The sequence below is a fragment of the Gavialis gangeticus genome, unplaced genomic scaffold (genome assembly GCF_001723915.1).
Source record: "Gavialis gangeticus isolate Ggan-Ray unplaced genomic scaffold, GavGan_comp1, whole genome shotgun sequence".
Classification (NCBI taxonomy): domain Eukaryota; kingdom Metazoa; phylum Chordata; order Crocodylia; family Gavialidae; genus Gavialis; species Gavialis gangeticus.
The window spans coordinates 155440586-155467591 of NW_017729032.1; the positions used below are offsets into that span (position 1 = coordinate 155440586).

Consider the following 27006-nt stretch of genomic DNA (forward strand, 5'->3'; position numbering starts at 1 on the left):
ACACATATACACACTCCCACACATATATGTTAAAAAGAACCTGGAGTCATTGAAATCTAATTTATTTTGCTTATATGGAAGTTAAGTGTACACACACACACACACACACACACACGTACGTAAAAGAAGCCTAGAGTCATTGACGTCTAATTTCTTTTGCTTATTTATAAATAAAGTGCATGCGTGCACACATACACACGGCAAACAAAAAACCCGGAGTCATTGAAATCTAATTTCTTTTGCTTTGTCTTTCCCTGCTAACACAATATAAAACATGTCCTTGAAGAAATTCATTTGCACAGTTACAGCAGCAGACAATTTAGAGCAGTAGAGATAAACTCCTAGCTACAGATGACTATACACACACACACTCTATTGTCGTCTTTGTTGTAGGGTCACCTGGCTATTATTTATCTTTTGTCTGTTACAGCTTAAGAAGCAAAGTGTGGAAAGAAAGACTATCCAATTGACTGCTTTTTTATTAATCACATTTGGAATGGACAATGGAATGTTCTCTAGTTTTATCATGATCAAAAACTTCATCCTTTTTTGCATTTCTATGAGTCTGGCCAATCATTTTGGGTAAGTTGACATATGTGTTTGACTTTTTACTAAAAGCAGTGTATTTAGTTATGGGACTTTAAAGAAAATGTAATGATCTTTTTACACTCAGTGTAAAACAGGAAGAAAAAAGGACTTGTTCTTGTTTCTTTTGTACTAATTCCATAGCAAAAGGGAATAATTTTCTTTTGCACGGAAATGTTCTATCCCATCTCTCTTCCTTAAGAGATTAGGTCCTTGGTTCTATTTTCCATGCACACTACTAACTATAGTGGATATTACAGTCAATGGGAATATTGAGTGTACAAAGAATTGAAAATCATAGCCAGAGGGGTTAAGCTTGCCAGATTCTATATTCTCTGACCACAGTGCAGCAAAGCAATAAAATACAGGCTCAACTTAAAGCAGATGGATGGTCCTACAAATTCAATGATTCCAATAGTGCTTACAGTTAAGAAGTGCTTTAATATTTTGCTGGAATGGGGGCCAGAGTTCTCAATATCTTGCAGGATTGAGGCCTGAGTGAATATTAAGAGAAGGAGAGGTGATACCTCTTCTTATTGACCACTGTATATGGAGTGTAGATTGTATTAGGACAGAGAGAGATAATTTGTGCTCTCAGCTAAGAAAACTATTTCAAAGTGAGCTACACTTGCTACTATGCAAAGTGAAAAGTGGGTTTGAAGTCCAGAAAATAATCAGAAATTTGCTTTCCATGAAACACAACAAACATCTGTTTAATTAACTTTTTAGAGGAGCCTGCTGAATTGCATCATTGTGAATGGAAGATAAAACAGATTATGCTGATACATTTCAACTTAAAAACCAGCTCTTTTCAATAATCTACCAGATGTTACTAACCTACCAAAATCATCCCATGAAGGTGATGTTAAACACAAGATTGAGCAAGACCACTGGAAAACTAGAATGACTACATGTTGAGGGAAAATATTTACCGGTATATGATTTTATTGAAAAATAAATATTTTTAAGTTTACGTACATCTTTGTACATACATTAACTCTTCTCTAGGGGAAGATGCTTACTAAAGATGGATCCAGATAAACTGTAATCCCATAAAACTAATTTGAACATTTGGAAGTAGAAGGGATGGGAATCAAACTTTTTGACTGGTGAATATTTTTAGAGTAAGCAAATACACCCCAGATCTAAAACCTGCAGATCTTTTGGTAGGTCAGATCTATATTTGAATCTGAACTTGATGGCTGAGACCCATCACCAGTAGATGCCTATACAGACATTTGGGCCCAGATCTTATTCCTGATGATATGTGGCTGCTTGTTCAAAACAAATGCATCTCACTTCAGGAGGGCAGTTATGTTTTACCCCAAGGAGCTCCACAAATTTCCCATTCTCACAATGGGCAATGATTTGTGGCTCCAGGCCATGTAAGAAAGGAGCAGGGGATCACTCAGTATCACTTATAGCCAATAGGAAGTGCTAGGCAAAGGAAGAGGTGAACTCCCACCCCTCAAGCCTCTGACTCAGGATTGCATATTATGTGCTTGTACTGGAAGATCCACCTGCCTATTTCCCAATAGTAACAGGTGGGAGAAGGAAGAGGAAGACTCCACCTGCTTTTTGCCTTGGTTAAAATGCTTGACTGGGGAGTAGGATACTCAGGCTCTAGGTCTGAATGGGTTTGAATGCCCATCTACTTCCCAGGAAGTGCTGTAAGCATCTAACTCCTTAGATCCTAGATGCATTTTATCCAATGACTATTTAATGCAAAATGTATCAATTGTATTAGGAACAGAACCAGGTTACTAAGTCTGGCTCCTTCTTGCATGCTGTTCTTCTGGCCTCATGACTCTTATATTCCTTTCAGTAGCCCAAATTCAACAGGAGGAATGAAGGATACCTTCAGCATTACCTAGCCCATAGTCAGGTCATTACGACACTTTGTGGGGAACAAGAGATGTGAGTTTAAACTTCCTCAGACAGAAAAGAAACCAGAACCCAGGTCTCTCACTTCCTGCGAAAGTCTCCTAACTATTAGTCTCTTGTGTGGAAGGTGTGTATTTGCTGTGCCCCTCAGATGCTTAAGGCTAAGATGAAATCACATTACAAAAGTAGACACAAGGTGTGTCTACACAGGACTCTGACTGTGCAGTAGCCAAATGCTACTGCTCAGTAACATCTTGCAGCAAAAAACGTGAGATGCTACTGCACAATAGTGTCACTAAAATGGTGTTCGCTGGTGCTACTGAGTAGTAACTCCTTTTACTGTGCATTTATTTAGTACTTGCTTATACAAGTACTAAATAAATGTGCAGTAACCACTGTGCAGTAGCATGTTGTGTAGAAATGTCCACATTAACAATATTGCAGGAACTGGAGAGAGAGAATGATACTGGCGACACGTAGGGGGTGCATGCAAGTGCATGTGCACCCCCTGAGATAAGTGTTACTGATGCTTATCACCGCCCACTTGACACCAACACTGCCAGTGGAGTCTGTAGGCGGTCGCCAATTGCCACTGTGCACTGCTGGTGCTGCTGTCAGCACCTGTGTGGGTAGTCGCCAACCGCTGGTCGGTGCTTGCCACTCCCTCTCCCCCCCTGCCATTGACATCGCTATGGGTACCTGTGGTAGCTCCCCGCTTGCTGCTGCCATGCCACCATCACTGTCGTCTATGGGCGGTCGCCTTGCTCCCCCAGCCTCTGGGGACATGCGTCGTTCATGCTTAAAGACTTAGATGGCTGAAACCTGCTTAAGTACTACTTAAGAACTTAGTATGTGGAATGGGACTCAGCACTTAGAGGTGTTACCAGTCAAGCATTTAAAGACAGCTGTAACACTGATATATCACAATAAAGCCAAACAACTGAAACTGAACTAAATGCCTGATCTTGATTCTCTTACAGTTTCCCATTGGCTTTTAATGGGTGCACCTACACCTGCAATTAGTGCATTGCAGTAAACTCTGGTGCAGTTAGCTTCCAAGGACTGTGTTTGCATGTGTGTCCAGGACTGCAGCATGTTGAGCTGGGCTGGAGCAGCCCCAGGTCACCGGGTTCCAGGGGCCCAACCCGGCAGCCTGGGGCTGCTCTAACTTGTCTCAGCATGCTGCGGAGGGGCTGGCTGAGACATGAGGGTGCTCCAATGTGGGGCTAGTTAGCAGGCAGCCCCTGTACTGAAGTACTTGCATGCCCTAGCCAGCCCTGTCAGCATCTATACATGTGCTACAACATACTAAATAATGCCACTGAAGGATGGTACTTGTGTTTACAAGTACTAACCTACAGTGGAATTAATTAATTTACTGCAGCCTAATAGGGTTGCACATGCAGGCACTGGGTGCGTTTACATGTTCTTTAATGTACTTTAGGTAATGCACACTGAATCTAATACCTCCATTGTGAGGTACTAGAAGAATGCACATTAGCTTATTTTAATGTGCATTAGCTAAAAAGCACAGGTTTTCTGTGACACTTTAATGTGTACTAAAATAGGCTAATACACATTAAAGTGCATGTGTAGATGTACCCACTGAGACTTTACTTAAGACCTAATTAGGCAACTCCACAGTAACCTTCTCATGTAGATGCGCCCAATGAGAACAGAATCAGATTCTATTATAGAACCAAACTGAAATTAGACAGTGATGGTTTGGCTTTTCAACCTGGCTTGAGGTGATAATGTTTTAACAAACTATAATCACCTTGAGAAAATCCTAGGATTATAACTTTGAGATCTCTGTTTCCTCTTTTCACTGAAGTAAGAAATAATGTAAGAAGTTGGCATTTGCCCTTTTCTGGATAATATTCAGTCTTTTACTTGTGGTATTCACTCTATCAAAAACGTGGATTTATGTACCTTGAAAGTGAGTGTTTGAATACAGTTACTGTAACCACAACAAATGGTGGATACAGATAAGATTCAACTCAAACTTTTCCAATGCACTTAGATTAGAACCCACAGTACTCCTGGATTTAGTTCTGTGTCATATAAACAGAGAAGGCAGGGCAGGGTGGCACCTTGGAGACTGATTCAGAGAAGCATAAGCTTTTGTGATGACAGCCATGCCAAATTGAACTGTCTGACTTCATGGTCAAGTCAATAACCAAATGCTAGAATAAGAGCATCAAATATAGTTTTTCATTTGTGGTTTACTAATTTCACCTTAGGTAGATAAATGGTTCCAGTTCACTCTACTCTTAGACCTACAGGCTGAGTATAGACAGTCAAGAAGCCTGAGGCTGAATCAATGCAATCTTTGCAGGTTAGTCTAAACTGCTTAGATTGAACTGATAAGGAAATGAACAGATATTCACTTTTGATTTTGGAAATGCAGCCACATGCCTGAGATGTCCCAGGCCAGAAGTTGGGGGTGATAGAGCACACCTCCCTGCTCAGCTGAATCAGACAGCTTGGGCCAAAGCTAGCCCACCCACCCTGTGTGTGTGTGTGGGGGGGGTGGGGTTTGCAGGGGAGGTGCAAAGCATCCTGGGATGCTGGTGGACTGTAAATGAACTTGAATCTAGAAGGGATCTGGGACAGAAGTTCAATAAACTGATTTAACATAAATCAGTTAAGTTTGATACTACATCCATCCAGGTTTATCTTAAACCATTTTCAGCCATTTTGAAAGCAGTTTATGTGCACTGAACTGCGGTTGTGTTACAGATCTGAACCAGTTTCTGATCACTTATACCGGTTTATGTGTAACTTCTGTTCCTAGCCAGAGAGTTAAAATACTGCCAAAACATGACACTTGCCACTGCAGAGGCAGAGGGCATAAAGGAGTACAACGTGCTTGAATATATCTGCCTCAAAAGCAGGTGCAGTTTCAGACTCCAGTTTAGTGTTTGAAACTCTTCAGGACAATTAGTTATTTAATACCTATAAAATACACGATAATTGTCCTTCAATTGACTGGTATCAGCAGACTCTTCTGTAAATATTTAGCAGGGTTGGTTTGCAATGGCTCATTTCAGTGCATTTTATATTGCATTAGTCCAATGGGCAAAGATTTAAAAGCAAAAAATACAGTTGGACATTGTAGATGGCTGAACTTTGCATCTTATTCTCAACAGTTATTCCATATTTCTGTTACCACATAATTATCATTTTCACAGAATTAGTCAAGGCTACCTAGGAGCCTTAGATGCATAAAACTTAATTGAATACATGGGTGTTATGCTTCTCAGCCTCCTAGGCTGCTTTGAAAAACCTCAGCAAAAGGCTATCATTAATTTTGGGATAACATGTACCATCTGTGGAAAAACTAGTTAAAAATATACATGCCAATAGATGTGTGGAGAAACAGAAGAATGGAAATATAGACAGAGCTACACGGCTTTAAAAACTAAATTGAAAATTGAAAATTAATTGATGTAGATCAAAGAAGAAGAGCATGAAAATAACATCACTGTTGATATAACAGCAGTTTTAGAAGCCTAGGATGCCTGTAGACCGGGGTGGGCAAAATATGGCCCTCTAGGCCAGTCTATCCAGTCTACAGGGCCCATAAATAATTTAGAAAATTAATATTGATCTGTCCTTGGTTTCTGTCAAAAATGACAGAAACCAGGGGCGGTAGGACTCAGGGGAAGCCCGGTGGGCTCCAACAGCAGGGCCTGCCTGGCCGGGACCCAAGCCTTAGCAGGGGCTTCTGGCCTGGTATCACATGGCTGCACCATGCTGGAACCTCAGGTAAGGGAGGGGCGGGGCGGGGGAGGACCCGGGGTCGGGGGAAAAGCTGAGTCTAGGAAAAAGCGGCCCTTCACCCGCCCCATGGCCGGTGCTCCCCGATGCAGCCACTTGCAGCTCATGCGGGGCTGTCCTGAGCAGGCACAGGCAGCCCTACATGGGCTGCAAGTGGCTGCAGCACAGAGTGCCAGCCATGGGGCAGGTGAGGGGCTGCATTTCCCCCCCTTGCTCAGCACCAGCTTGTAACCCACCCCTGCTGCCAACCTGGGCCCTGTGCTGGCTCCGGGCTCGCCAGTAGGGGCTGTGCCATAGCAGCAGAAGCTGTGGTCCCCCTGCTTGCCAAGCTGGATAGTGTTTGATGCTTCTGCCCACCCGGAGCTCATGTGCTGGGCAGCACAGAGGCGGTGGTGGCAAACACTGCCCAGTGCGGCAAGTGGGGGGGCTGCAGCTGCTGCCGGCACGGTGCAGCCCCAACAGGCGAGCCCGGAGTTGGCGCAGGGCCCAGGCTGGCAGCGGGGTGGGTTACAAGCTGCTGCTGAGCACGGAAAAAATGGCCCCTCACTTACCCTATGGCTGGCACCCTGTGCTGAAGCCACTCACAGCGCATGTGGGGCTGCCTGTACCTGCTCAGGACAGCCCCACGAGGGCCGCAAGTAGCTGCAGCAGGGAGTGCCAGGCACAGGGCGGGCAAGGGGCCACTTTTCCCTGCACTCAGCACCAGCTCGTCCCCTGCTGGGGAGCAGGGTTTCAGGGCTGCATGCTGCCCCCCCCCAGCCTGTACCGCATAGCTGGGGGGCACTGGAAATGAGTGGGTGCTGGAGTCAGTGGGAGCATGGGGCCCACACCGGTATCCCGAGGCCAGTGTCGGTGAGGCCCAGAGCAGGGCAGCAGAAGTACAGGGTCCTGGCCAGCAGGGGCTCTATGTAGCCGGGCCAGCTCCCCTCTCTCCCTGCTGGTGCAGCCCAGCCCAGCTCCACAGACCCCAGCCAGCCTGTGCCCTGCCATGCACCCCACCGGTGCTGGCCCTGGGACATTGTTCCGAAGCTGGTAACCAGGGGGTGGGGCATCTGTCGAGGGGCAGGGCTACCCATGCAGCCCTCGACAGTTTGCCAAAACTGGGTAAGCAGTCCTCCACCCAAAATTATTGCCTGCCCCTGCTGTAGATGTTCAGGGACACTGCTCTGACATGCTGTAATTGTAGTGCATTGGAGCAGATTTAATTAATCGAGTCTGCTGGAGTGTACTAATTAGTGTGCTCCAGCAGCCTCCACATCTCATGTATTCAGTGTCCCTGTGTTTCAGAATGGCAGCAGGGGTGCTTTAACTAAAGCTCATCCAACGAGCTGCTGCAGACACTTTACAGCAGCATTTCCAAACCGGTGTTCCACGGCACATGTCCAGGTGTGCTGCGGCATTTGGGCTGGAACCATGTCCCTTGCCTACTGCTGCTGTGGGCAGCCAGACAGGCGGGGGGCGTGGATCCAGCCAGTGATTCAAATGCTGTGCCACCTGCTTCGTGCAGCTCTGTGGCGTTCCACTGCTTGCTACTCCTACCCCACTCCGGTCTGCGGCATTTAGCTGCTCGCCACCCAATTCACTCCTCCCTCCCCGATCCACGGCATTCAGTGCCTCCTGCCCACCCCAGTCTGTGGCGTTCAGCCACTGTCTAGCTCCCCACTCCCTGCTCAGCTGGTGTGCCATGGGGTGGGGAAGGCCATGTAAGTGTGCCACTGGGTGAAAAAGGTTGGGAAACACTGCTTTACAGTACACAAGACACTGCAGGCACTTAAATTAGAGCAGCTATGAAAGCCACTTTAATTAAAGTGTCACTCCACCCCCAGAGCATGTGTAAAGACTTGTAAAGACACCCCTACTTCATAGCACCCACTGAAGTAGGCTGTCACCCATGAAAGCTTATGTCTCTCTGAACCAGTTAGTCTCTAAGGTGCTGCCTTGCCCTACCTTCTGCTTGACTTCAGACTAAGACAACTACTCTCTAGTTCTAACTGGAATCAAGCAGCCTTCAAGTTTTCTAGACTCAGACCTTAAGTGCTATAATGATTTATTGTTCTGAGATATGTTATTGAATTATTGCAAAGTGCTTTACAATTATAGTGAAATTAAAAATAATCTCAATTTAAATTGGTGTTTTCAGCCATCAGTTAATGGTTTTAATTGAAGAACCACAGGAATTGGAAATAGAATAACCCTTTCTTTTGCTTAGTTAAGTGCAAGATTCTTCATATTAGTTTTCCTAGGTGGTTTGTCTAGTCTGTTTCTATTTGTTTCAGTCTTTGGGGCTTCTTTTCCCTCCTGTGTGCTATTAGCTCTAGTAGCTCAAACCATCAACAGTTTTTCTTAATTGTCTATCTAAATTTACGTTTGCTAAATCCATCGTATTATTTTAATTGGGTTGATTCAAAGTCCATTGAGGTCAATATGTAGAAGTCCATTGTTTTCAATGATTTTTGGAGCAAATGTACATCTGATTTTTCAATCTTTTCACTGAAATCTTTGCTGCTGCTATTAGAATTGCTTCCAGTTTGTCTCTATATAGTAGCATTTCTTTAAAAACATCTATGCAGGTTAGGGTCATATATATAGTCCTATTTATTTAGAAGAAAAATGATTAACTTATAAAAATGAAGGAACGGTGAATACCAGTCTTCATAAAAACTTTGCCATATGAACAACAATCATCTTCTAATTCATGTTTTCCACATTACATTATCTGAGGACAGAATGCAGTAATGGATCATGAAGAGGAAGTAGTAGTATCTACATGGACTTGTATTTGAGATTGATCATAGTTCACCATTTGTGTAGACATACAAGCCCTTTTTTTTTGTACGTAAAATGTGTTCAGTTTGCATTTGAGATGGCTGGTGAAAAAATTATTTAATTTGGGTCAGAGTTGAAGTTGAAATGTTACAGTGAAGTATACATTACTTTATATTGCATGTGTTTCTTTATGAGTTATGTAAAAAATTGTGATATCATTAATTATTTATTTCCATTCTTCTAAATGCTGTGTTTTATAAATGATGCAATTAAGTAAGCACATTGTCATCACCTGATTTTTTTGAAAGGAAGATTTTTGGCTCTGGGGTAACAGTGAATCTAGTAAAGAACTCAGAGAGATATTTAAGAAAATTAAAAGCAAAAGAAATGCGCTCAGACAAACATGAACAAAACTAAGCAAGTGTACTTCCTGTCAAACCTATTTAACATTGCAAATGATTCAGCATAACTGAGGTCACTGAAAACAGCGATGTCCATCAATGCAAAAACTGGGAACTCCCAAAGTTGCTGTCATCCATGTTGAAAAGTCTATCACTCATAATCTTAAGCATCAATGTTTCTATTATAATTTGGTCAAAGCATGATGGACAGAAATAACAGATTGTTTTTGAAAAATAGCTATCAGTATATCATCTTAATCCTTTCAAGCCATTTCACAAGAAAGGCTAAATTAGACACTGGGTGCATTTACTGGGTGCAATTAGACTACATGTGTATTTACTGTGCAGTAAATTACTGTGCAGTGAGTTATTGTGTTGTTAGTGGCTTTAGGATGGCATCTACATGTGCAGCCGTTAAAGCATAGTAACACTGTGTGGACTGACTTGGGACTAACTTTAGAAACTATGGAAGTTGAAGGTGTTTTTAGTTAGTTCCTAGTGGGCACATCTATACTTGCACATTTACTGCTCAGTAACCAAACATGTGCATGCCCTTACTGCACAGTAAATACGGTGACTTAAGCCAACTTGGGTATAAATTTGATACCTGCATCATGCAGGTATCAAATATATGCCCAGTTATTTACTGCTCAGTAACGCACATGTAGTTGCGTTAGTAACACTGCGCAGTAACACTGAGTGTGTGGACTGACTTGGGACTAACTTTTGGTTACTGTGCAGTAACCTAAATTACTGTGCAGTAAATGTGCATGTGTAGACATGCCCACTGGTAACTGACTAGAAACTCTTTCAACTTCCAAAGTTTGCCTTTCTCTCTCTCTCTTTTTCTCTGTTTCTCTGTTAATAACAGAGATTCTAGTAGTCTGGTTTAATAGAACTGGAATTACATCAGAACCCAGAGACAAATAGCATTTTGTATAGCAAAGAAAGGAAAATTCAGTAGAATTACAGGCATGTGCCATGTCAGTTAGCAAGGTAAAATTAGGCTTACTTTTCTGAATTAGCTCCTTGACTACCTTATTTTTAAAGTACTTTAAAACCTAGTAGTTCTGAGTCTATGGTAGACCATAGTCTAACCATCCTGATAATACATTGTAGTATATAATGCTGTTTTTTCCCCCAAAGGACACTAGATTAGGGCTAGGGAGAGGAGTGTGTGGGGAAAAATAATGAACCTTTAAATGTCTTAGTAGGTTTTGAAAGATATGGGAATACTTTATTGTTCCATCCATTGGGAGATATAATTTCATGTGTCCTTTTACTGCCTTTGGGAAAAGGAAACTGATCAAAAGTTTTAAAACAGGCCTCTGTGGTTTTTCCCATCAACAGTGGTAGCTGAAAAGTCCCTCTGTCACTTCTATCACCTGCCTTCATTCATTAGGAAGTTGTTTCTAAGCAAATTTACACATTGCAAGTCTACCTGATTTCCCCTGACATTAAAATCTACAATATGTTGTTCAAAATCAACTGACCGCTCATACAATCAGGGAATAAAATACAAGGTTAATTACCCTGGGTGGCTAAAAATTGCAAGTTATCCTAGTCAATTATTTCTCCTGCACCACTAAGGTTAAAGTTCACACAAGGACTTAGATTTGATCAAAAAATGACTTAGGCAAGGTATCATGCACTCAACATTGTCTGTGCATGAAGAGCTCCTCCCAGGGGAAGTTACTCTTTGTGAGAGCTGTAAAATAACCCCAAAGATCTTACTCTTTTGCCTGTATAGCAGCTCTCCTTCAACAGGAAAATGAGGAGATTACCCCTCCTATTGGCCTTCTCACTCTCACTTTTCTCTACACCTGTGAAAATGCATTGGTTCATACAAAAGAACTTCCATAGTTCTGTCACTTCTCCTCTGAGGTCTTTCATAGAGGGGTACGAGATCAAAACTCTTAATTTCTTTTCCAAAACATTTAGACTGATTCTTCACATTTGCATTTCTGATTTTTTGAAGGAATGCATGTCTAACTTGACTCTGCTTAGCCCATTACCCAGTTTCTCAGGTACTGTTCTGGAAAATAATTGTGGGAGAGTGTATCTGGAGTCATTTAAAACATATCTTCTCTAGCTTATTCTGAAATGTAAAACTAGAATTTGAAAGTTAAGATGATATTTTTCTGACTAAAGTGTTATCATCATCAATAAAAAAATTGCAGTTCATAGTGTTACAATCCCAATGTCTTAAACTGAATAACAAAGGGCAAAAATTGACTTCGCTGTTGAAACTCATTCTACATTCATGATTTTGTTGCACAAGGTGAGCTTAAGCAACTCTGTGCTCACCTGTGAATTTGGAGCACTAGCTATGAAACATATTTAGTGTGCCACTTCTTTATTTACTTGCCTGAAACTACTATGCTATGCCAGTTGTGGAGAAAGTTTTGGAGAAAAGTAGAGGGAAAATACATCTAGAGTGAATGTTGGTATTTTTGGAGGGAGACAGATTATCAAGCAGAGATTTGGTGGATCCCATGTTTTCAAACTGTGACGGCAATAAATAATTCACTAAGGGGATAACTAAGTATGTTATCTCTTCTGTGCTTACTGACAGCTCCAACCAACTTGCAGTCCAAGTCACGTGTCAAAGGAGCATGAAAGTACAAACAATACTTAGTAAAGGCAGGAAATGGATGATGCAAAAATTTCCTGCAACCACAAGTTGGTCAGCACCATCCAGAATGCCATGAGGAAGCACAAGTAGTGGAAGAAACCAGCTGCTCCTTCCATAGTTGAGTTAGCTGTAAAACACTAAATTGTTGAGTTAGCTGTATAGAACTATTACTATCATTAGCAGATTATTCTGAACATACAGCCAGGCCACGGTACTGTTGAATAAAAAAGATTCTAGTTTTGCAGAGCTGATTTTCATGATCTTTGTCTAAATCAATGGGGATGGGGATAAGGTGAGGACTAGAAAGGGCAGTGGGGAGGAAATGCTTAAAGTTATTCATGTGGCAGAACATAGCTTTCTAGAGAGATTGTCTCATAAATCATTTCTGCTTCCGTTCCTTGTCTGAATTCACTTTCTCTCCCACTCATGTTTATATGTATCACATTCCTCTCCCATGGGCCTGTGGTAACTGCAACACATTTTCAAATGGACAAGCAATACTAGGAAATGATCTGTATATTTTAACTGTTTATAGTATAGTTACTTTACATCTGTGGAAAAAAAATATTTACCAAGGCAACTTTGCAAAAGAATTCAGGTTCCATTTTCAAAAGTACTTAACGGATGGAACAGTCCAATCACAAACACCCAATTTATGAGAGCTAATTTTAAATTAAAGTTATCCTGTGCCCTCTGTTCACATATGGATAGGAGAGTCAGAGAGAGCGCAATTCTATTGGAGGACAATCTGAAAAGGGAAGACCCATGGAAAATGGTGTAACCAGGGCAGCCACCCTGGGTGCTGACTTAGGAGGGGTGCAGTTGCTACCACAGCCATGTAGTCATGCCAGCAGTGCATCAGAAACTGAAAATCACCTCTGCCTCTGAGTTTGGCAGCTGCTCTGGGCACTCAAGTACATTGTTACACCTCTGGCCATGAAAAAGCACTTCTATAGGTCATCAGTCCTAACGGCTACAAGGACAGAGTCTGGTTTCTTATGTAACCTGCAGCTCCATGTGTTGCCCAATTTTGACTCTCCTGCTAACAAATATGCAACCTTCTCTGGTCTGATGAGTAGTGAAGAAAACCATAGTGCATTTCACACAGTTTCTCCATTCTCAGGCTTTTGCATGGGACAGGAACGTGTGATCTGAAGTGGTCATGGTCAAAGATGCCCAGAGAATTAATTTTTTTCAAATGTTTCCCCCACACATTTTTCATTTTTTCCTATTAAAACAAGTATTTAGTTTTAAAGTTTTTATTAAAAATAAGACTGTTCTTTGAGTTCTTAATTTTTTATTAAAATATGGAAGTAGTGGCCAACACAAAGATATCTATTTGAAACATTCTTATGGTCAAAAATCCATTTTGCATCAAGAGGATACCACAATGAAAATATTTCACTCTGCTCTGCTTATGATTTACTGCTGTCATTTTCTTTTGTCATGAATATTGTAAAAAATATTAGGAGGAAGTTACCAACCAAATTCTTTCCTTAAACTCTGAATATTAAAATATTAGGTTTGCTTTTTGCATAAACCACCAAAATTCCCTGGGCTGAATGCTGCAGTACTGAATAATACTGCCTTAAAATCAGTGGTGTTTTGATTTCCTCAAAGTCTATATTTAAAATACTTAAAAGCCCCTCAGTGAAGTCAGTGAGAGTTTATTCAGACTGAGTAGGGAAGAAGTATTGTTGAGGCCACGATGATCCAGTGAATTTGTGAAAACATTGCTCTTCAGAGCAATGGAGCCATAATTTGGCCTAAGGGCTGTGGAAACAAGCCTACAATGTATAATTGTTATTTGCACAGCACAAGGGAACTGGTTGATAAAAATACAAGAGGGGGGTTAAAAAAATGTTTATTTTTTTGCTGTGACAAGCTTTTTAAAAAACAGGAAGATTTGGGCTGCTATTTTATCCCTACTATATTCGGTAGGAATTTTGCTATATGAATTCTGTTGGAGTCAAGAAATGCACATCATCATCTCTGAAGCTGAAATGGCTTTTAATGTATTTCTTTCTTTAATCTTCTTAAAATAGCTTATCACAAATGCCAACACCTTCGGGGAAAGATGACACCAATGACAATATTACTATATTCACCAGGATCTTGGATGGTCTGCTCGATGGCTATGATAATCGACTTCGCCCAGGACTGGGAGGTACAACAGGATTTCTCCTGCTGTTGCATAATTTACATATATCTGAGATGGTATATATGGTACATAGTATATGTAATGTATATAGACTTCTGTGACTTCTACAGTGAAGCCTTGAAATGAATACTTCCCTATGGAGCAAACCTGTTAAATGCCCATACTCTGTCCATCAAACCAAAATCCATGGAAATGGATTGAAGGATTTATGAATCAGTGGCTAGTTGTAATGGGGCATAAGATCCTATCTAGAGACTGGTGAAAGAGCTAACTCTCTCCCTCTTGCTACAAAACTTTATCAGTTTGCACAATAGTTGATTGTGTCGTTTGTAGGGAAATCATTTCTACTCAACAAAGCATAAGAGGAATATGTGAGTCTTGGGGTCTGAGATGGAGGGAGAAGATGAATGCCTAAGTCAATCAGAGGCTAAAAAGCTTGATCAGGTCTAGTTCCCTGGAAAGTTAGTGGAATAAATTATATAGGGATTTTACATCTTTGCTTTGGGCTTAGCCAAAGAATACTGTATGGATATAGTTGGATTTTAGGTAAGGAAAGCTTTGTTGTATTATTTGCATTTGGTACTTGAAACAGTATAACTTTCTTCATAAGCTGCCCTGAGCCTTTTTGAGATGGTCATCATATAAATCTAATGAATGAATAAATATGCTTTTTAATAAACCACAAAAGTGATTCAACTCAGCATAAATGAGCTTTGCTGGATGGAATGGTGATACAGTTTCTGATGTAACTGATAAATACTGTTTATTTATTTCCATTAGGTTTCAATGAAAAGAAATGGTAAGCATATGCACACATATACCATATAAAATATATCCTAAAGCACTGTGGCCTTCTTAATGAATACTCCATTTAAAATAAACCTGTTAAAACTACTATTATATTTTGTAGCACTACGGCAGTCCATAGCGGACTGCTTCTCTGTTTAGAAATCTACAGGGTAACACCCAATCCTTACATAATAACTTGATTCCGCTGTTCTCATTGAGGCAAACCTCCATTAGTCAAGGAGAATGTTACTAAGGTAATGCTTCCTGAAAAGCTCCATTGTCAGACCAATACATTGCTTTTAGAAGTATAAGAGTACTCCCTGCATCAGCTGTATACTAGATCTCATTTGATATCCTAGATCTTTAAAAAAAAAAAATAGCTGCATTTAGATGGCCAGAGAAAACCCACTGTCTCCCAGCGCCCAGGGCCTTATCTAAAGTCCAGTCAAGTTTTCCAAGTAACTGTTACTAAATCCAGTTGGTTATAGATCAGATTTGTTTTTCTAATCACTGTTAAAGGTTTCAGAAGTGGAACATTTTTTTGTTTTTCTCCTTTTGGTGCTACTCACTTGTATGATTGATGACCTAGACATCACCTTTGCAAATTGCTTTTAAGGTGCACAGGATGGTAAATAACACATGAAGTCTCACAAAATAAAACATGCATTTTAAATGCGCAAATGATAAAAATCATAAGAAAGGCAAGAATAAAATTATTTTTCTGTGATTGGCTTCTTATAGTGCAATTGCATTGGCACACCAGTTAAGCCATCTGCATATTTGCCATTTTAAATGGTTTACATGTAAATATACGTCTGTCATCCCTGGTATTCTGATCTAGTCCAGCTCCTCTTCACCTTTCTGCACCATTCTCCTTTCACCTTTCTGCACCATTCTCCTTTCACTTGTAAAACATTAAAACCAGTAGTTATGCTTTTAGTGCCACTTCACAGCCTCATTTCTATACTCTGCTCAAAAATGCTGTTCCCCAAATTCTACTCAAGATGTATGTGACATAGCCTGACCCTGTGTGTGGCCAGGGCACCTTTGAAACATACTTTTGGGGTATTTTCACAACTCACATCATCTGCTGCTTGACCACTGAGTCTGTTGATGCAGATGCTGTAAAGTCACCTCCCTGAACAAGAGCACCTCAGCTTTACCTGCCTCACTTGGATCTTACCAGCTTTCAGCAGAGGATTCTTCTTTCAGAAGAATCACATCCTTCAGAATTGTACTCCAAAAAAATGGATCCCTCTTCTGGAGAAGAGGACGGATTGCATGGTCAGATACTCTGAAATCACGCTTACCCTGACAGTAAGTAAATTATAAACAGGGATCCTGGTTTTCTCTGATTTAAAAAAAATCCCCAGTTTTCTGTTAAAAAAGTAACCCCAAATCCACATTTTTCCATGATTTAAATGAAACACCACTAGTATATATGTATCTGTGTATTAATGGTGTTTCATTTAAATCAGAGAAAAATGTGGATTTGGGGTTACTTTCTTTTAACTGAAAATTGGGGATTTTTTTAAATCAGAGAAAACCAGGATCATTGATTATAAAAGATAAGAAAAAATTTATAATAAAGACATGACCAAGCATAAGAAATCAGTGACCATATGTTGTGATAGAAACAGAGATGTAAGAACAAACAAGCAAAAGAAATTATCAGAACAATAATCTGATCTTACTTTGCATCTTAAACCCAAGAGCATACACCAACTGCAGATGCTTCCTCAGCCTGACGAAAGGTTTTTAAACCCAAAAACAATTTTTTTTCCAACTATTTAAGTTGGTCTAATAAAAGATATCAGATTCACGTGAAGAACTTTGTCTGCCTATGTCCTTAGACCAACATGGCTACAGCCTACACCCCTTAAACTCAAGAATGCACCTTTCACCCAGCTCAAAAGGTCAGAGCCTGTTACAAGTTCTCTTGCCAGTCTACTGGCTGAGGGACCAAAGCATATTATGCCCAGGAAGCTCTTTTCAGACTCAGGTCACCTCTTCTTGGGCTGAAGCATCCCTCAAAAACTTTTGTGAATCAAGCAGCACCCCATTTCAAAAACTAATTTATTATAGGGCATACCTCCTTGCAGTAGGGGCAGAAGGAATAACCAGGCAGAAAAACCTGCTCCTGCTCTTATCTGCTTATCTCCTCATACCTGAAGCCTACCTGCCTTTATTTATCTCCTCATACCTTACTTATCTTGTCACACTTCATGCAGAGCCTTTCAAAGGTTTTTTGCAACACCCTGGTTGAGAATCACTGCTTTAGACAAACCTTTGCAAGGCTTAAGTACTTGCCCTTCCCTGGCCAATTCCATTGTATAGAATTCTTGTAGGTCAAGCATTGTGCATATAAACTTCTGCCCCACTTATGTACATTTATTTGGCCAGTCAGGCATCTTCACTGACCCATTTATAACAGGAGGAATATTTACATCTTTTCAGACCTAAAGACTACCAGCCCAGCCTTCAAGTCTCATCAAATGCTATTTGTATAAAAGATTATTTCCCCTGCCTGGGTCAGGCCTTGGTGCCTCACCTTGGTACTCAATATGCATAGCTATGCAATATAAATTCTCAGTATTGACCATATTTACTCAATCCTAAGATGAGGGTTTTTTCCCCATTTGACATGGGCAGAAGAGCCCCTTGTCTTACAGTTGAGTGTGAGGTGGGGTGGGGGAGGGCAGGGAACTGCTGTGGCTCCGGCTCTAATCCTTACCTGGGGTCAGAGTTGTAGCCACAGCTCTTACTTACCCACCATCCCAGACCACCATTGCCATCTCTGCACCCCTTCATCTCTCCCATGAAAGCCTCTTCTCCTCATCCCCCCCCCATACACAGCCTCTGCTTCCCCGCCTGCCCCACTCCCCCCACAACCTTTGCTCCATGTAGGCAGGCTCCATCCATACTGCAGCCTGGAGCATGGAGGACATCTCCAGCCTGGCCCTGAAGCAACAGCGTGCAGCTGGCATGGTTGCTATGGAGGCTGGGCTGAAGCTATGCTTTATGCCCCAGGCTAGAATGGGGACAGAGCTGCCAGTACTGAACAAGGGTATGGGAGGAAGTGGGGAGCAGAGGCTGGATGGTGAAAGGGGAAGCAGAAGCTGGGGGAGTAGGAGCAGAGATTGTAGGGAGCAGAGGCTGGGCAGGAGTGGCAGGAGGGGGAGCAGAGTGGGGAAGGGGGGCATGAGGCTGTGGGGAAGCAGGCAGAGGTGGCAAGGGGACAGGCACAAACTGGAGGAAAGTTGCTTGACCTCCTCTCACCACCTGCCCCCCACTGCCTGCACCCCTGAAGCAGTGGGAGAAATGAATTAAAGATGACCCTCCAATAATTAGATTCTGTACTTGAAATTTGTAGCAAATGTATACATTTTTCATGTATAGAATCTAATTTTGGGGGATGTCATCTTAAATTTGAATAAATACAGTACTTCTTCCAACCATTTGCGTTTTGATCCTTTAGGTATGAATAGCCTTTGTCCCTACTGTAGTCTCAATTGCCCTCCTTGACCAGCTATCATACACGGATATTGAATAACACTCATATCAAACATCATAAATTAGGCAAACATAAAAATAATAAAATTAGATTTTGCTTATCTTTATCCAAACATTTTAGATCAGCAAATGTAATTCATGATAACATACATGACATTCAATGAACATCCCAAAAATTAACAGGTTTGTGCCAACAAACTTGAAAAATGGACTAACACTCTTAGTCATATAAACACTTCTGAAAATTCAACTCTTAAAATCAAATGAAGCTAGAAATTTCTAAGGAGCCTAAACCATATCAAATGTCATACTATTGGCCTCTTTGAAGAGCTCCAGCCTAAAATAGCATATACGTGTGTTTGTATACAGACACTCACACATATGCACACACACATGTACACACAACATTGTTAACAGAGAAAAGAAATGTATCAAGGTTGTATATTTGTTTGTTATATAAATTATTCAAGATCTGTGTTTATTTGTTACAGAGAGGATAACTCAGGTGAAAACAGACATCTATGTTACCAGTTTTGGTCCAGTATCAGACACAGAAATGGTAGGTGACAGGATATGGATGCCAAATCCATATTATTTATTTTATTAAAATAACTTTAAAAGTGATCATTTTCCAGATAGATGCAGTATTAACAAGACTGGTCCTTTATGCCAGGAATACACCATTGACGTCTTTTTCCGACAAAGCTGGAAAGATGAAAGACTTCGATTCAAAGGACCAATGCAACGGCTCCCTCTTAACAATCTACTTGCCAGCAAGATTTGGACCCCAGACACTTTCTTTCACAATGGCAAGAAGTCTATTGCTCACAATATGACAACACCAAACAAACTTTTACGCCTTGAAGATGATGGCACCTTACTGTATACCATGAGGTAAAGACCTTGGCTATTTTCTGATTTCTTTTGAATATCACTCCTAGTAGCTTTCCAGCTACTCATGTGTCACATTTTTTCCTCTCAGAATAGAATCAACAAAGTAGTTTTTTGAGCATTTTATAAGAATATCAAGAAAAATGGAAAACATAATCACTGCCTACAACTACCAATTAATTAGCAATTTCTGAGTAATGCTAGGGCTGAAATATTTCCTTTACTTAAATGGAATTCTCAACAAAATGGATGATTCAGTCTTGCTTTTTTATGTAGGTCTGTACTCCCTTATTATTTGTTTTTGCAGCTGCTCTGATGAATTGATGTGAGGGCACTATATAAAAGGCCAGAAAGTTAAATCTCTCTGATGCAGTATGTCTTCAACTCTCAAAGCTTGCAAGTCATGCAATTTAACTAATTTAACGAGAAGACAAGTCATCGCTAGGGTAAAGTCTGTCATGAAGTAGGACAGGGGCACTTCAAAACTATCTTACCAAATGTGTTTTAAAACAGAGCTGGTATATTTTGTAGGCTGAGAATCAGATTGGTGCCTGAACTTCCAGGCCTAGCACCTCATCTGATTTGAGGATATTATGAAACCACATTATTTCCAAATATAAATGTTAAAGCAGTGTTAAAACCATGATGCTAATGCATTACCTGACTTATCTGAAATTCTTACACAAATTCTTCATAGGAGTAGGATAATTTGTTCATTATAAGTAATTCATTTTCAGTAATGAAGACTAACTTTCATTTTTCACAGATTTTTCATTGAAAGTGTAGTCATGTGACAGTACTGACAAAGTGATTAAAAAAACAACTAGAGAAGAGACTGTTTATCCTAAGCTTATCACATAAGAGTATCTGTCAGATCAAAGTAATGCCTAAATCCCTGCTGCATAAGTCTTTGCAAGAATAGAAAGATTTAGAAATCATTAGTTATTTCTTTGCAACTGCAAAAAATTAAATTCTAAAAATCTAAATAACAAGTCCTGCAGTGATTGTGGGTTTTGTTTTCTCATTTTTCCCATTACTTATTACTATTCTTTTCTAATGCCAATTGTCACATTCATGATCTCAGGGATAACTGATAAATCCTGAAACAATGTGGCAAAAAAAGTCAGTGAGCGAAAGGTCAAATAGATGCAAGACAAATCCAAATTCCAAAATTGTAAGCCCTGATTCTAGCCCCATCATCCCTAGCGTTACACTAATGCAAGCGCAGTGCCTACTACAGAATTTCTTGCGGTTTACACCTGTGTAAAATAAATTCAGATCAAAGTTGCAATCTATATGGAGCAGAGCCAGATACTTTCTGTTGCCAGCATACTATATGTGACTGTAGTTTTACGACATGAAGGGTATGTCTGAAGTGACAGTCAAAAAAATTTGAGGTTAAAATAACTTGGGATTGGCACATTGTTTTTTTCTAGGCTAGAAACCCACAACATTCAGGAAGCTTAAAAATATAAAATAGATTCTTTTTCTTTGGGTGACAGGCAGAATAAATACCAATTTACTGTATATATCATATAAGGAAATAGAATGCATCACCTTCTGAGTGGCTTACTACTATCCATTTGTAAACAATTGATAAATTTAAAATAAAAAAGTCAGGTCATTCTATTGTACCTGCTATCCTATCGAAACCTAGGCCAAGGGAGTGTTTATATAATGTATAATCAGATCAAGATATCTGTGAGGTCCTGTGCCACGAGTGTCAGCTCTTTTATGACAGGCATTTCTGAGAGAAATTTCAGTGCTAGAAATAATATATGGCAGCTAATCCCCAGTGGAATGGCTGAGAACTGCAAAATGTTGTGTTTTAAAATGTAACAAGGAGATTGCATAGTGTGTGTCAACAGATACAGGTAAACTCATCTCAGAAGTCTTAACTCTTTGTGTATATTGGGAAAGACATTGGCATCATGGGCAGAAGGAAAACATTTGCCTTAACCCTGGAAGGAGTTAAATCACCTGGATAATTTTCCAGAGTCCTAGAGATGGAACTGTCTCTAATTTCTAATGTTACAGGAAAAGTAGGGTAATATTACATTTCTCTGGCATGCCACTGTCATTACAAGAGGGCTAGATTTGGGCCCTGTGGTTCAGAAGCAAACTGCAAACCAAATACTCGCTTACTTAACCATGTTTGAATGTTTCTTTAAATTGCCTCCAGGCCTAAGGTCCACCTAAACATAAAGGCTGGCATGGTTAGGAGATTCCAATTTCTATAGCCAACAGCACCACAAGGGGGATGGCTACCATGCTATTCAGCCCAACTTTGATTCCCCAGTCCAAAAAACTAGGTGCCTATTGGCAACTAAGCCATCCTGAGTCTGGAGCAAGGCCTGAATTCACGTCCGTGGAGTTGCAGAAAGGTGCCTTAACAATTGCCATCCCATCTCTCAGGGATATTAAGTCAACAAAAACTTAAAGTGATATGCTCCTTCTATTATACAATAGAAAGAGCTTATATCTCTAGATTCAGGCTACACAGGTGGTCAAACAATCTAGTAAACCATGAAGGATTGAGGGCTGGAATGATGGCTACATTCCCTCGAAAGCCTCAGCTGGAGAAAAAAAATCAAAGGGATTGTGGTGCTGGAAGGGAAGGATACAGTTCCCTCCTTTCTTATTTCTCAGAGGAAACCTTCCAGTGCTGTCCCCAGTGTGGCTAAGCAGTGCTTTTCCCTTGGGTCCCCCATCAGGTGGTCTGTTGCAGAAGACTGCATTGCATATCGTACCAAAGGTAGTCTCACTTCAGCAGCATGGAACTTAGTGTGGGAAACTCTGTAAACTAGGTCAAGTAGAGCTTCTTCCTACTGCAACATGCCTACTTCTGGCACCCAGTTTAACTTGCACTCATGCCTCTCTGAACCACTTAATCTTAAATGTGCCATGCTGCTCTACCTTCTGCCTGCCCTGACTTCAGACTAACCCCCTCTCAGTTTAACTTGTGTGAGGCTAGTTTGGGCATTTTCATGCTACGCTGTGCTATGCAGTGCAAACACAGTCAACTTCAGCTACTACTGAATCTTTTGGGAACCTGAGATCAGGACAATAATGATCAAGCCCATACTGACTGAGGTTTCCACTTAAAGAAAGCTTGACTGTAACTGCCTTTCTGCACCTCTCTTGGAGTACATTCCTGAGGATATCATAGTGAATAGTGTAGGCAACAGAGAGGCACAGAACCTTAGTCAGAAGGATGTGCCTTGCTTCCTCTGACTCCCCATCAGATGTGCTTGGTTTTCAGTGGCCTGTGAATTTTGGGGCCAACCCACTGCCACTGGTGTAGCGGTTATTTCCCCACACGCATCTCAGGAACAATTGTGGAGTTTGCCAAACTGTATGCAGAAGTAATTTATTTGTATTAGGGGAGAACTGGGTCCTGACTCAGTACTGGGGATATCTGAACCATTTTAATGACCTTCTGCCTGGGATATCTGAATTAAGAGGAGGTAAAGAGCAAGATGAGGGGTGTCCTACAATATCATATGGATTCTTACTATAAAACATGTTTAGATAAGCAAGTGACTAACCAAGTCTGCTAGAATTCACACAAAAGAGTCATTTAAACCATGAAAAAAGGCCTTCTTGATAAGACCAGGAGAGCTACACACATTGGAAACTGACTTGCAAAAAGCTTGAATCAGAACACAAAAGAAAATACAGCAAATTATAGTGAAATAATTAAAAAAGAAACTACAATGGCAGAACTTTGGAAGGTGAATGAAAATATTGTAAAACATTGTAGAACTATGAAACTATTGATTATCTCAAATAATTTGTGTCACTGTTTTTGGATAATCTTTTTTTCTAGATAATTTTTTTAAGGAATCTTCAGCAGCCCTGAAAAGTATGTTCAGAGCTGTTCCAGTGGCCACGGTAGCAAGTTTCCTGCAGGCGACTCCCTGGCAGTTGATCACCAGGCAGTCTCTCAGGGAGCCAGCCATTGTCTGCATGAGTCAGAGAGTGAGGGTGAAGTTACACATTACACTTAAAACATACTAAGGGCACTTAAAACTTGAGCATCCACACATGGAAGCTAAGTGCCCTCTGGGCATCTCAAAGTTATGCCACCTCAGGTGAGAGTTAACTCTGAGCTGTGCTACCTAACTCATGTTAGGGTAGCTTCAGTCTGCTCCATGGAGATAAAATGAGCAATTTTCAGTGCTCTGGCTTCTCAGAATGCACTGCTCCCAGCTCCTCTTCCCTCAAGGATAGAGCCCAAGTGTCCTGGCTCCTTGCCACACTCCTGCTCACCAACCCCCTAGTTCCAAATCAGAGCTATGCAGGCAAGAAATAGTATGTAATAGTTATGTGTGACTGCCCATAGCTTGCTCCAACTTTAACACTGATTAACATTCCACAGATTTAGTATGGTCTAACTATAACATACAACTTCACCCTGAGGGGGAAGGTCAGGAGACCTCCCACTTACTTGATTTTCCAGATACTCAACTTCTGGATAATACGCGTTCCATACTATGAAAGAGAAAGTATCCTGCAAAATTATCACCTTAAGTATAATAATCAGCGGACACATCTACACGGTCATTAATACGCTTTTGCTACTGCGCATTAAGTTTAGTACCTCTGGGCACTTTTACATGTGCTCTAGGCATTAAAGTACATGTGTAGACACACATGTGTAAACAACTATGTTGGTTATAAACAGCAAAAGGATCACATGCAAAAGAGCAACTCCCCCAGCACTTACATTGTTTTCAATATAAAGCAATTTGATACATTTATTTTCTAACTTTCTTCATATTTGATCAAATATGTCTTTTCATTGTAATGAAAATGCATTGTTTGGATTTGCATCTTCAATTGATACTGACCATGTCAGAAATGAAGGAAGTATTTTGCCAGTTAAAGTGTTAATGTGCTTCTGTGCATGCACATTGTCAAAGTCTCCCTGCATCAAAATAGGACCACAATATACCATCTAGACTGATGTTAACAATAGTGTTCTCTGCTGTGAAAAAACTACAGGCTTCCTAGTTGATTTTCATTTTGTTAATCTTCTTTTCTGTATTTTGCTAATAAGGTTTACCCTGTACAAACTGTCATGAATTAATGTTGCAAATTCTTTGCCTACCGCAAGAGGGCAGTGTTGTCTATAGCTGAGTTTTTAAATGTCTATTTTTAATAAGAGCAGCAACCCAACACAGGCATCTTTATTTCATTGGTCTCCATAGTGATCTGACAGATTTGTGAATTTGAAAAAATTGTTAGGATTTTTCTTACTACCATTAAAAAAACCCATTAGGGCATTTCATGTTATACAAGAAGTAAAAGCTCAATGTGAAGATAACTTTTGTAAAGCTTATTTATTGTATAGAGCTATTTTGAAAAATGAGGACAGTAAATAAAAACTTTCTGGGTTCTAGGAGAATTAAACATTTTAATGTTTGCACTTTCTTTTTTTTTTTGCTCCATTGTTTTCATGAAAATAGCATATAAAGACAACAGCTTTGATAAATTTCACCCGTAGAATCAGATGAGTCTGAGTTTAGCTTTTTAGTTACTAAATTTACTTTAGCTATATATGCTTACTAGAGCTGTGTTTTTAAACCGAATCAGCTAGAATTTGAAAATTCAAGTGGTAGTTCTTAGTCTTTGGAAAGGTGAGGATTTCCTACATATACCTGTAAAAATTTGAAAATACAGTTATTGTTCATGAAAGCTGTAAGTCAATACTGTAATATGTATTAACTTAAATGTCCACTTGATGGCAGCATAAGCAAGCTTGTTGCTGTTTAGGGCACAGGTACAGCTATCAATGTGAAAATATATACTACTTTAAGGTTAAATATGCAAGTTGCATTTGTACAATGTATGTATGTGCTCAGGTACATTTAAATCTACCTTTTCTGAAACATTTTAATAGAGAATTAAATATTGCAATACTGTGTAATTATTATATGTTGAAATAATCTAAGGGGGATTATAGAGTGCTTTTCAAGACTTTCTTAGAGAAGGCTAGTTCTCTCTTTTTAAAAACAAAACCTGTGAAGATTTTTCCTCTTCACTGCTGTTCTGGCTGTCCTGCTGTGTTGTAGATCTGATAGCTTGGACCCAAGTGTGGGACTAGCTAGCAGACTTTCATTTTAGAAAGACATGGTCAGTGTTCATACAAATAGCTAGCCAAATTGAACCATGTTTGTTTAATCAGTCTGCCTTGTTCTCCTCTCAAACAGACTATCTTTATGCTGCATTTATATTTATAAAAGAGGGCGTGGCTCCACAGCTATTACAAAAACAATTTCAATAGTTTAAAAATAGATGCATTTGGATTGCCTTTTTCAACCTCACACATATGCTTCCCTTTCATTCATTCCCATGCTTCATTCTTTGCATTCCCTACCACTTAGGTCCCTTGTCAAGGGATTCTTCATCATGGACCTGATAAACTCCTGAAGTAGTTAAGGACTCTCTGTCTCCATCCATCAGTTTCAGACTCTGGCAGACCAAGGAGAACCAGGGAGAGTCAGAATTAGGGGCCTTTACTGAAGGCACCCTACCACTCTAGGGAGCACATTAGCTCAGGCACCTCCGCTATTTGCTTTTCCTATGACAGTCACAATTCCAAAGATACATCTCAAGGAACCAGGATCCTTTATTCAAAAAACAACTTGAGTCACAGCCAGGAAAAAGAATCAGAACAAAATATGGTAAAACATTCACTACAGAACACAACACCTAATTAGATGGCAGATTACATCCCTTACCAGTTGCAGTGTCTAAATGGGTTTTAAAGATAGCCTTACAAAGAGTGCACAACAACCTTTCCTGGAACCAATAGAGTCCAGGACATCTTTAGAAGGTCTGCGCCAAAAAAAAAAAGAAAAAAAAGAGAATTTGCACAGCAAAAAGTCTTGACTAGCAAAACAACCCTGCCCCCCCCACCCCCCCCAAAAAAACCCCTCCCCACAGACATTATTGGCAAGGGCTATTATCTAGACATTCAGAAGCAGCTGGTGATCCAGAGCTAGTATCAGGTTCTGCATGCTGTGTAGCACAAAGCAAGCATGTCCCTTCATTGGGATAGAGAAGCTGATATAAATCCTTCAATTCCACCATCCTTTAAACATTATTTCCGTTATGTCGGTATTGTCTTTATTAGCTAGTTTTTATCCATTAGACACTGAAACAAGTAATTCATCTGCACTGGAAAAAGTCAATTGGGGTGGACAGAGAGGATAGGATGTTGTTGGCTACTGAAAATGAAACAACAATTTAATGTTCAATGTGCACACAAAAGAGGAGAGGAAACAGAACAGAGGTTTATGGGAAAGACCCCTGAACACACAGAAAAGAAGCTGTCACCTTCAGAGAAACTATTCCTTGGAGTTTGAAAGAAAGTGGAACCATTATAGGAAACTCCATTACACTGCTAGGGTCTGGAAGCAAGTAAGCAGCTCCTTGTGGGTCAAGGATATCAAAAGTAGATAAAGTATTAAAAAAAATCTACTTGGCTATTCTGCTGTTTGCCCACTGAAAGAATTAGCTCCCTAGTCATTTCATTACCTTTAATTAAAATGATAAATTTAATTGGCATTATCATCTGCAGTACATTTATG

The 27006-nt window shown here is 40.4% G+C and overlaps 1 protein-coding gene across 1 annotated transcript in view; it reads left to right on the top strand.

The window, feature by feature from the left end:
- The first annotated feature begins 434 nt into the window (after positions 1 to 434).
- The window catches only part of GABRA5 (gamma-aminobutyric acid type A receptor alpha5 subunit), a 107599-nt gene continuing 81027 nt past the window's right edge, over positions 435 to 27006 (top strand). Inside the window, exons 1-4 of the mRNA XM_019525626.1 lie at positions 435 to 582; positions 14100 to 14221; positions 19009 to 19076; positions 19191 to 19411. Coding sequence (XP_019381171.1) covers positions 497 to 582; positions 14100 to 14221; positions 19009 to 19076; positions 19191 to 19411 — 497 coding nt within the window. The 5' untranslated portion in view covers positions 435 to 496. The remainder of the gene's footprint in view (positions 583 to 14099; positions 14222 to 19008; positions 19077 to 19190; positions 19412 to 27006) is intronic.